We start from the raw sequence: 11,751 nt of genomic DNA, 5'->3' as shown, positions 1-11,751 counted from the left end.
ACAAGAGCCCAGGATGTAGGGGGAAAAGGAGAGACCTGTGGCCCCATGGGTTGTGTAATCTCCTGTCACAAGGTCAGCCACAGGAGGAGGGCATAGGAATAACAAGGTAGATGGTGAGGAACAGGGCAGGAGAAAAGGCTGCCTTCCCAAGAACTCCTCACGAAAACATCTTGCTTTCCTTCCTGAAATATGGGTGTGGAGTCGATTTGGGGGAAGAGAATCAGGAGCAAAGTGAGGTTGAGAGAATAACTTGTCCCCCTCAGGTGTGCTTTCATATGATCTCCATGAGTCTTTAGTGCCCATCCCTCTCCCTAGCACTCTTCACGTGGTGAACTCCCATTCACCCTTCAGGGTCCCACTCTTGTTTTTAGTTATCTCCTTCCTGGGTGGGCCCAGCCCACTATACACTCTTTCAGTACAGGGCTTACCACGTTTTCCTGTACTCCTTTAGTTTTCTACATTTACCTCCCAGCCTGTGAGCTCAGGAAACATTTGCTGAGTGCATGAGTGACTGCCTGAATGAGCATTTCTGGAAGGACATTGGGAAAGGGACAATTACTCCTCTTACAGAAGGAGAAACTGAGGTGAAGCGTGTATGATTGGCTGGCTTCATATGTCATGAGCCAGCCCTGGACTGGGCCTCCTGAGTGTGAGGCCAGTGCTCTGCCTGCTGGCATAGTCAGCCCAGGACATCGCTGAATGGTGGACTGGGACACGCGTGGGGAACGATGCAGAGGCACCTGAGGCAGACAGTTTGGAGACCCCTGATTCTAATCCCAGCTGGCACTCTCAATGGTGGTTTTCCTCTGGCCACATCACTTTACCTCCCTGTAAGTGTTTTCCTCTGAGAAATAGGATAATAATCAAACCAAGCACACCTCCTGAACATTTGGTAACCTAGACGGTGAAGTTTTTGCAGTCAGGATCCATGTCTGTTTTACTGGCAGCTGTGTCCTGGCACATAGCACACCGCCTGGCACAGAGTAGGTGCTCCTGAAATATTTGATGAATAACAGGGAGAAGAGCAAGTGGGAATGTGCCCGGCCATTATCACTGTCGACTGAGAAAGCTTCCAACCCACAGTTTCCCAAGGTGGATCCTCACAGTTAATGAACTCTAGAAATCCCGTCCAAACTCCACCCTCACCCTTCACCCTCCCTCCAGGTTGGCAGGGCAATCCTCCCCTGACTGACTGGGCTGGGATGTTCAGGGGAGGTCAGCAACAGTCAGGGACAGTCACGAAGAGTCAGTGATCCTGCGGCCCCTTCACCATGAGTGTCTCTGTGCTGAGTATCACCGGACCCCTGGGCAGCGTCTCTGGGCTCCTGCAAGTGGCCTCCCTGCTAGGGCTGGCTCTGCTGCTGCTCAAGGCAGCACAGCTCTACCTGCGCAGGCAGAGGCTGCTCAAAGCAGTCCAGGAGTTCCCATCCCCTCCCTCCCACTGGCTCTTTGGACACAAGCAGGAGGTAAGAAGGGGCTGCACTGGGGAGTGGAAGGGAAGAGTGGGCTGGGGAAGGCAGCAACCACCCAACCAACACTACCTGGGTGCCAGCACTGGCTGGGTATGAGGGCTGCCCAGGGCAAAGGGAAAGCCCACATGTAGACGGGCTCATCAAGGGTTTATGAATTCAACAAGTGGTCGGTGTCAACTGGGCAGCTGTAGTCCAATGACCCACGTAACCCAATATCGTTGTGGTAAGTGATGATTTGATGAATGAACAAATGCATGAGGAAGGGATTCTAATGGTCAATTCGGAGTACCCGAATCTTCCCCAGAAACTTGGGCTTCCCTCCATCACACTTTAATTATCCTCTACTGTCATGGCCTCTTAATCTGTCTGTCAGGAAAATAAAATTAATATGCAAACTTAAATTAAAAAATATAATCCATTTAATGCCCCAAATAAAATTATATGGCAAAATTGCTTACCATGTGATAAAAGTTGTCATACGTGTTTCATGCAAATGTTGTACTAATGACTTCCAGTACTTTTTACACCATGGAGTTAATTCCTGACAAGCTTCTGTAGGCTGTTGTTTGTGACGGCCACTAACTCGACTCGACAATGGGACAGAACCTGGCCTAGGACAAACCTTGGACAACCAGGAAAGTCTGGATCAGAGCCAAGGTCATAAGAAACAGCTCTGAACACTTAGTTGTGCTGATACATCCAGATCTCTCTCCCTATGCCCATCCTGCCCTTACCCCAGCCGTAGCCCTGGAACCAGAAGAAAGGGCTTATTGTTTTCTCTTTCTTTTGGTGACAGTTGCAAAAAGAAGAGGAACTGCAACTGCTACTGAAATGGGTAGAGAATTTCCCATGTGCCTGTCCTCGTTGGCTATGGGGCACAGAGGTGGATCTCCTGATTTATGACCCCGACTACATGAAACTGATCCTGGGGCGGTCTGGTGAGAGGACACCCTCATACTTGTTCAAGCAGCTCTTCCCTCTTGGATACATGCCCAGGGATCTGTGAAGTAGCACAAGACACTGGAGGCTCAGCCATTGATCCCTGACCCTCTACCTACCACCCTCCCAGTCCACAAGCCAGCAGAAGGCCAGATTGTTATCTAAACTGAATGTTGAAACAGCCCTGTTGGGCTGCTTTATTTCTTTTATTTCTTTTCTGTTGTGTTCTGCTCTTCTTCTTCTTCTTCTTCTTTTTTTTTCTGTTCTTCTCCTCTTCCTTCCTTCTCTGCTGCCTGTCTTCTTTCCTTCTCTTCTAAACCAAATTGAGAGGATTCCTGGTCTGGAAGACGGTTTCCTATACAAGATGACTTTGATTAGGCACTTCTAAGTGTTGTCTGTGCTGGGTAATGGGATGCCTGAGCCACCACAATTTATAAAAACACCAGAGATTCAGTCTTTTCATTGGCACTAAAACAGAGCCTTTGTTTCTTATGGATCTACCTACCCATCCAGTGGGGCTCTGCTGTGGGACTTGGCATCTGCCTCCCCGAGCCTGCAGTGTCTATCTGGAAAGAAACAGAGACCAGGTTGGAAGGGAGTGGGAGGTGGCTTGACACAAACTGCCAGCTGGCAATCACCAGGAAGGGATGAGGGACAATGGTCTGCACCACAGCTACCTCCGGGGTGCAGCCTGCCTTCGTTGGTCACCTCCAGTTAACCTGTAAGGCCCTTCTTACTTTCAGACCCAAAGTCTGAGGGTTCCTACAGATTCATGGCTCCCTGGATAGGTAAGTATATTTAGCTAGGACTTCGGTCCACCTTCTGCTTAGGCTTGCCAACAAATATCCATTTGGCCCAGATTAAATAAGAGGTGACCAGGACCATGGTCAGTCCACTCAGCTCTAAATCGAGCCTCCTCTCTCTTCCTCAGATAAAAACCTAACACTTTCTTAATGGTAGGGGAGCCCTCCTGCCCCTCACCTTCTCCGTCATCACATCTCAGTCCTCGGTAATGATCTCAGACTAACTTTTCAGTGAAGTCCTCCATTTACCCAACCCTGCTCTGTTTCAACCTTAATCTCACAGCTGTGCAACAGGCATTCAGAAGTCCCCTTCCTGACATACACTGCCCTTTCCTGCCTTGCCCAGGATGCCCTTCTTCTGACACCCTGGGTTCTTCCCCAGTTGTCCCCATATAACTCTTGGAAGGTTCCTTCCCCCCACACACACCCATTGTGGTCCAGGGTATGGTTTGCTCCTGTTGAATGGGCAAATATGGTTCCAACACCGGCGGATGCTGACCCCAGCCTTCCACTATGACATCTTGAAACCCTACGTGGGGCTCATGGCTGACTCTGTCCAAGTGATGCTGGTAAGTTCAAGCCCTGCTCACCTGCACACTCACACCCACAGCACAATTCACAAAGTCCACACTCAGACAGCTGTGTCCCTCAGACATCCATTAGACATGGCCCCTGGAATCACCCACTTATACCATACTATGAGACAGGGCTCCCTGAAGATGGATGGAACACGAAAGCACCCAGGCACCTGCTTTCATCCATTCTTTGCTCATTGCCCACAGAAGACACAGTCATGGTAGATAAAGGGTCCTTTCTCCTCCCACGTCCATGTTTTTGGCTTGGACAGGAAGAGTAGTCAATGCCCCTGGACAACAGGACAAAGTGCCCCTGGCTGGCCTGGTCTGTAGCAGCTTCAGTGGCAGGGTGTACATCCCAGGATGTCACTCAGGTGGGCTCTGGCCTGGGGCTGAAGGCTTCTGTTGGATTTTAGCCACTCCATGGAGTGAAATGGAGACCAGGTCTCCACCTCCAGGGCAGGGTCCTTCCATAGCATCACCTCTGAGCATGACCCTATTTCTCACTCACTGTGTCAGCTGACATTTGTTGAACAAGAGGAGCTGAAAGTACCTGATATCCCTTCTTTAGAAACCCCAGTACTGGCCCCTTGACCTTTCCTTTGCCTTGACTCTTGCTCCCTAAATTGGGACTTCACCTGTTTCTCATGTGTAGATCAACCCGAGGACAGAAAAGAGCCCCTTAGTCCCCTGACACACAATGTTTTCTGGTCTGCTAAAAGGTGGTTATCACCACATTTATTCCTCAGTCACACTCTAAGAGATCATGGTTAGTTAAATAACAATTAAATAACAACGTTCTCAGAGTATATACTGAGAAAACACTCACCATATTACAAACATTTGGCTATATGGTCCTAAACTGATGAAACACAACTGCTTTAGAGAGTGAGGGCATCTCATCAGAATATTTGGAAGCGGCAGAGAGAGAGTCTAGCCTTGTCAGCATGGGCCTTCTGGAGGAGTAGAGAAAGACCGATGTAATGTGTCCCTCTACCACAGGACAAATGGGAAGAGCTCCTCAGCCAGAACTCATCTCTGGAGATCTTTGGACATATCTCCTTGATGACGTTAGACACCATTATGAAGTGTGCCTTCAGCTACCAGGGCAACCACCAGGCAGACAGGTCAGTGAAATCCTCAGCTGCAGCAGGGTCCTGTTTCTACCGACTAGTGCGGACTTATCCGAGAGGCAATTAGGGCAGCTTGGATGTTTACCAGCCCAAAGAGCCACATTCTGCAGAGAGCCCTAGGCCACAGCCAAATTCAGCCCACACCCAACCTTCATTAAGACAGAAAACTGATCCCAGCCACAGGGAGATGCTGGCTGCCCATGTCCCTCATAAAGGGCTGGGGGTCTCAAGGAAGTAAGAATGACATGACAAATGCCTGGTGTTGTCTGTCACATTGATTGAGGAACCCTCCACCCATAGACCCACTCCACTCCAGGTCGGATATCTCCCTCCATCCAGTCCCTTCTGCATCCTCCCCCTTCAGGAACTCCCAGTCCTACCTTCAGGCCATTCGGGACCTGAACAACCTGGTGTTTTCCCGGATAAGGAATGTTTTCTACCAGAAAGACATCATCTACAGGCTGACCCCTGAAGGCCGCTTGAACCACCGGGCCTGCCAGCTTGCCCATCAACACACAGGTTGGACTCTGCTCTCTGGGCAGCTCCCCTCCTTCATCAGGAACATCCCAAAGGGATCGGCCCTAACCCTTCAGGCAGGTCCTGTCCCTCCAGGACTTGGGACACACCCATCTCGGGTACTTCCTGGTGCAGGTCTTAGGGTGCCAGGTGCTAGGTAAGAAACTACATGTGTACCACATGGGTGAGGGCTGAATGAGAGCCCCTGCCAGCAGCAATCAAGCAGAGTCTCCTTGGGCTGTGCTGTTGAGGGGAGTGAGGACCTGCTAGCACCTGGCACTAGACCCTCACCCCAACAAGCACACCTGTTCCCACACTCCTCCTGATCCACCTGGCACCCTGCCTGGGGCACAGGGAGCAAGTGGGCTACTGTGGGTGGCTGTGTCTGGGCACCCAGAGCTCTCAGCTCTGCCTGGGAATGCTGTACTGGACAGACCGAGTGATCAAGATGAGGAAGGCTCAGCTGCAGGAGGAGGGAGAGCTGGACAAGGTCAGGAGCAAGAGGCACTTGGACTTCCTGGACATCCTCCTCTTTGCCCAAGTGAGTGTGGGAGGCCTGAGGCATTGCCCACAAGTGTGGAAGAGAGGGCAAGCTCAAACCCTGCCCTCTCTCCGTGTCTTCCCAGAGGGAGAACGGGAACAGCTTCTCTGACAAGGACCTCCGTGCGGAAGTGGACACCTTCATGTTTGAGGGCCATGACACCACAGCCAGTGGCATCTCCTGGATCCTCTATGCTCTGGCCACACACCCCGAGCATCAGCAAAGGTGCCGGGAGGAGGTCCAGAGCCTCCTGGGGGATGGCGCCTCCATCACCTGGTGAGTTCTCATGAGATGGGAGGGCCCTGCCCCCTCAACTAGAGAATTCCCTGATTACCAGGGCCTTGCCGGCCCTTCAGGATAGCTTTGTTTTAGGGACCACCTGGACCAGATGCCCTACACCACCATGTGCATCAAGGAGGCACTGCGACTCTATCCACCAGTTCCAGCTGTTGGCAGAGAGCTCAGCAAGCCCATCACCTTCCCTGATGGACGCTCCTTACCCAAAGGTGTGAACTTTGCCACTCTCACTCCATAGGCACTCTGCAGGAATGCGTGGGAGGCCAGAAATCCTCATGTTCTGGGGCAGTTTGTGTATGTCTGAGACTCATTTCCCCCCTCAAGAAAATCAGTATTTCTTTTGTTGTTCAGATGAGGTCTATGATGTGCTTCGCACAGAGCTTAAATCCAGCAAAAGCTCAAGGGATAAACACATGACAGCCTCTGAATGTGACTTTGGGTTTTGCCCTAATATTCTAATTTCCTGAGATATGAATGCTTGAGAGACAATCAGATGGGGCAGGGAGAGATGTGGTCTTTCCTTATAAGGTCTAGGCTAACGAGAGAGGTTAGAGAATTCACTGCCATGGCTTAGATGATCCAGTCTCCAGGGAGCCCTCAGGTTGATGGCAGAGTAGCTGATGACCAGATCTGAGATCCCTGCCATGGCTGGCAGCCACCTTTTGGCCCCTCTCTGCTTTGAATCCCAGCCCTGCCACATCCTACCTGGGTGGTCATAGGCACGTTGCTCAGCCTCCCCAAGGCTCAAGTGCCTCATGGAAACAATGGAGATGTGAGCCTCACATGTTGTGAAGATGGAGGAGTTCATGCATATTCCCCAAGGGCTGATGGATGGTACTTGATAAATGTGAGTTGTCGCTTGAGTTGAGTTCTTTCCTGCTTCTCAGCCTGGTCATGGTTAATCAACTAATCTGTACACAGGAGCACACGTTCTGTGCCATGTCTGTCCCACACCTTCATCAACTCTATCATTCTATTCACAGTGATGAGAAGTGGCTCTCGTAGTGGCTTCCAAGTGGCGCGTGGGTGCACCTGGGCCCCACAGGCATGTATGATCAGTCTTCTCTCTTCTGTCCCACAGGATTCTTAGTGTCACCCTCCTTTTATGCCCTTCACCACAACCCAAAGGTGTGGCCAAACCCAGAGGTATGATAGCTTTGGGAGGAGCGGGTGGGATGACCTCTCCAGACCAACCTCTCCTCCTCTCCCACCTTTGGGTGTGCTGTCCCTTGGATGATTGGAAGGAGGGGCTTGACCACACCTGTATTGGCCCTGGTGCTCCCTCTGCAGGTGTTTGACCCTTCTCGGTTTGCACCAGATTCCTCACGACACAGCCATGCTTTCCTGCCCTTCTCAGGAGGACCAAGGTGAGGCACTTGTACCAGGACGGGGGGGGGGCTGTTTCCTGGGTACATACCTGATGTTTGTGGTTTCCTACATTTCTGTGGGGTCTGAAAATATGCCCTGGCATGTTGGTTTGCTGGGAAAGAGATGTGTGTCTCTGACAAAGAAAGTTGGTAATCACGGCATGCCATGGAGACGTTGACCCATTGCTCTTACCCAGTCTCCAGCCACAATTCAGTGTCAGTGGGTGCTCAAAAGCTCAGGGTATTCTTGTGATTTCTTCACTTTATGAGTATGACTTCACAGAATTAGATTTTCTCACATGTAATTTTCAAGAGTTGTTGATGTCAAAGTCAGGATGGAATCAAAAGATTTCTTTTGCACACATTCTCAACCAGCCTGTACTACTCAACTCCCCATTCTGCCCCCACATTGCACCATTGACTGCACTGCAGGTGTTTCCATCCTCAGCCACCTGCATGTGTCAAATATTTAAGCCATACACAGGAAGGTTTCCGACAGTCTCTTAAGGGCTTCATAAAGTACTTGACTAATCTGTGTTGCCACTATATTTTCATCTATCCAAAAGAATTTTTGACTCCATGGTAATGGTTATGTACACTTGACAAATTCCCAGTTCTCCAATCATCACATATGATCTGGGCTCCACATGCCTTAATATTACACTTAGAGTCCAATCATCCAAATGGGCAAATATATAAAAATGAAGACATTAAATTGCTTTTGAGAGAAAACGCACTATTCTGTATATGACACATGGCATTTGAACGTTACCTGGTCTGTAAAATGTAAAGCACACTTGAAGTGGCTGTTCAGTGGGATGACTTTTCTCCAGAGTGGCTGCTCTGAAATCCTCCAGTGCTGCTCAAAGTGTTCTATAAATAGTAACCGCAGTAAACTTTGTAAGTAGTTACTTGAAAAATAGGTTTTTTTCCAAATACAGAAATCTGTCAATCCTTCACAAACTAAGTTTGAATCCACTTTCACACAACATCCTTAAGCAAATTATTCTTCCAGATGCTGGCTTCAGGATTTATTTCTCCCTGGGATTGAGTCCTTTCTCCTAGATATTGGTGCAAGTCCTATGGCTGCCAGTTGAGACAGGAGAGGGGTAGACAGTTCAATTCCTAGCTCAGAACTAATGGTCATGCATATTTTATTCCATTCAGGGTTTTTTTTTTTCAGTTCAATAAACATGTTCAATTATAAGACTGCCTATTAAGCCTGTCTCTGTGTGCCAAGTCCTCTGCTATGAGATGGCATACTGCCCTTGCCTCCAGGAGTTCACAGTCAAGAAATAAATGCCTCCACTCAAAAGACACATCTATCTTCCTTCCTTCCTTCCTTTCTCTTTCTTTCTTTCTTTCTTTCTTTCTTTCTTTCTTTCTTTCTTTCTTTCTTTCTTTCTTTCTTTCTTTCTTTCTTTCTCTCCTTCACTAATTGACCCCACTGTAGGAAGCTCCATGTTCCTGGCACTTTCCTGTTCTGGAAAGTGATATGTCCTTGAGTAAAATATTATGGTGATGTCAGGGTCCAGGAATGAAGAGGCACAGCCAGCAGGGACAAGTGGGAGGGCAGCCTGGCATTGCCTTAGCCTTGAGCATGTGGCAAGCAGAGGGGGAGGGTGGGCATTCTCTGGGACCTCCTCAGCAGGAGCTGAGCTGGGAGGAGGAGCTGAACAGGTGACAGGTGAGTGAGCCAACAAGCCAGAGAGGACTTTGATGCCAGCTGAGGCGTGTGGACATGTCAGACCTGTGATGGAGGGCATGGGAGGCTCTGAGCTGGGCTGGGAATTCAGGGAGGGAGTGGAGGCAGAAGACAGAAAAGTCCAGGTGAGGAGGTTGAGGGATGGCAGGCAGGGACATTTCTGTAGTAGAATTGGAAGGCTCCAGCAGCTGGTTGGCTGAGGGGCCGAGGGGGAGGCAGGAGTCTGGACCCAGACTGGCAGTCTGGAGGCAGATGGCACAGCAGACTGAGCGTCACTAAGGCTCTGCCCCTGCAGAAAGCTTCCCTGTTGCCATTCTGACTTCCTTACCCAACTCTGCCTTGTCCTTTCTCTGAGGATCTGGATCCCTGTGTGCCCCAGATGGTTAGGGCCTGAAGTGTGGCCCATCCTATCCCCTACGGTGCCCTGTCCTGGTCTCCACATTGTGAAACCAGAAAAGGCTTGTGCAGAGAACAAACAACTTAATAATTAACTGTTTTAGTGATCTCTTGACTTGGCCCCAAGGCTCCAGGTGCTGACCTTCTTCTAACAGGGTTTCAGGCCTACTGAGAATAGAGGTAGGAGTAGGACGTAATCCTGGAAGAGTGTAGGCTTTGTCAAGGGTCAAGGGGAGAGCGTGAAACAAGCAAGGTTAGGTAGGCTAGAGATGTGTGTGTGTCCTGGGGAAAGGGGATCTGGGCTGGGCCCATGCAGAAAACCCTGAATGTGCTGATCCTGGCAGGGGGTTTGAGGCTCCTCCTCATATCCTTTTCCCTCCCTGACCCAGGAACTGCATCGGGAAGCAGTTTGCCATGAACGAGATGAAGGTGGCGGTGGCCCTGACCCTGCTCCACTTTGAGCTGGCTCCGGATCCTTTCAGGGTCCCCGTTCCCTTTCCGAGAATCGTGTTGAAGTCCAAGAATGGGATCCACCTGCACCTCAGGAAGCTCCTCTAACCCTTGTGGGGACAAGGATGAGCCCTGAGGGCCTCCTGCCTGCCATCCTGTCTTCCTGTCAGTCTCTCCTGTCTGCTGTCTTCTGCCCACTTCCTGCTTTCACTCTGCCCACCTGCCAGTCTCCTTACTCCTCCTCTTGTGCATCAGACTGTCTTCCCTTCTCTGTCTCACCCTTTGCCATGATTCCTACATGTTTGCCTGTTTCCTTTCTCCCACCTGGCTGTAGCTCTGACTCTCCATGTAAATCATGATCAGCTGCCTGTCCCCAGGCTGTGTGCCCTCTCCCTGTTGTTGTTCTTCCTGCCTGCTTGTGTGTTCCTGTAATGTTTTCTCTTGCTGCTTTACCAAATTACACAAACTTAGTTCCTTAAAAGAGCACAATTGGTGATCCTATAGTTTAAGAGATCAGAAATCCTAAATGGGTCTAACTGGGTTGCAACCAAGTTGTTACAGAAGCTCTAAGGGAGAATCTCTTCTCCTGCATCTTTCCATCTTCTAAAAGTCTGCTCTTAAGGCTATTCAACGAGGGGATTAGGCCTCCCCGTTCATCAAGGAAACATCTTTTTCTTAAATGCGATTGATTACAGATGTTAACCATATCCATAAAATTTTTAGTGCAACATCTAGACTTTTGTTTAATTGAACCATCGGGAGTCCAGCCAATCTAAGTTGACACATAAAGCAAGACATCACAGTCCTCCTTTTGTCCTCTTGGCATTCACACATTCCCTTAAACCATACTTAATCTGCAAGTTACGTGTAATAAAGTCACACTTCTACCAACTAACCTTCTTAAGATTGAAAGTGTGTTGATCCTTTTCCCCAACAACAAAGCAAAATCTTTGGAGGGTATTCTCTCTCCTCCCTGAAATCCTTTGACTTAAATGCTGTGGTAGAGAGTTAACTATTAGTATCACACATTATGGTTTCTGTGCAGGATATAAGAAAAAGAAGAAAAAATCTGACACACATGTGCACACGTGCATAATCATATTCATAACAAATAAGGAAAATGCTAGAAATAATTACATTCCTTATTTCTATAACCTGTGACATAGCCATCCTTAGCATTTATAACCCCCTTCTTCCACCACCCATTCCATATTTTCTTTGCCCTCTGAAAGCACCTCAGCCAGTTGTGGGTTTTTGCCTGGTGCCATGACCCAAACCTTCACTCTTGAAGGATCTGGGCCATTACTAATCTTGCCTGAATTGGGCTGTGGCATTTCTCCATTTACTCTAATGACAAGGCAGGGTAGTCCTACGAGATGCCCCATGTATTTCCTCCATTCCGAGCATATCTTTTCTCACCTTCATTAGTAAGGAAACTGCCAATTTCCCCCTTGGTAATCAGGATCGACCCAGTACAGTAACTGCTTCTGAGTTAGACCCATGAGGAGCCCAGAGTGGCCAGGAGGTATCTTCACATAGTCATTCCTGTGTCTCCTG

At 49.3% G+C, this 11,751-nt stretch overlaps 1 protein-coding gene across 3 annotated transcripts; it reads left to right on the top strand.

Annotated features, from left to right (window-relative positions):
* The first annotated feature begins 1,160 nt into the window (after positions 1 to 1,160).
* On the top strand, positions 1,161 to 11,089 carry LOC123793725 (cytochrome P450 4A6). Of its 3 annotated transcripts, XM_087865861.1 has the most exons (13): positions 1,161 to 1,466; positions 2,269 to 2,410; positions 3,155 to 3,199; positions 3,656 to 3,783; positions 4,792 to 4,916; positions 5,287 to 5,441; positions 5,873 to 5,979; positions 6,065 to 6,255; positions 6,352 to 6,485; positions 7,358 to 7,422; positions 7,567 to 7,643; positions 9,236 to 9,334; positions 10,134 to 11,089. In XM_087865861.1, the coding sequence occupies exons 1-13, from the start codon at positions 1,272 to 1,274 to the stop codon at positions 10,300 to 10,302; spliced, it is 1,632 nt and encodes a 543-aa protein (XP_087721987.1). In that variant the 5' UTR covers positions 1,161 to 1,271; the 3' UTR covers positions 10,303 to 11,089. The 3 variants fall into 3 exon arrangements, with proteins under 3 accessions (XP_087721987.1, XP_045655579.2, XP_045655577.2); XM_045799623.2 differs by lacking the exons at positions 7,358 to 7,422; positions 9,236 to 9,334 and adding an exon at positions 7,260 to 7,321 and having other exon boundaries at positions 1,163 to 1,466; XM_045799621.2 differs by lacking the exon at positions 9,236 to 9,334 and having other exon boundaries at positions 1,166 to 1,466.
* The last annotated feature ends 662 nt before the right edge of the window (positions 11,090 to 11,751 follow it).

This window comes from Ursus americanus, chromosome 12 (assembly GCF_024610735.1).
Source record: "Ursus americanus isolate L20-20 chromosome 12, mUrsAme1.1.p, whole genome shotgun sequence".
Classification (NCBI taxonomy): domain Eukaryota; kingdom Metazoa; phylum Chordata; class Mammalia; order Carnivora; family Ursidae; genus Ursus; species Ursus americanus.
The sequence above is the reverse complement of the archived record's forward strand: the minus strand, read 5'-3'. Positions and strand labels throughout refer to the sequence as shown.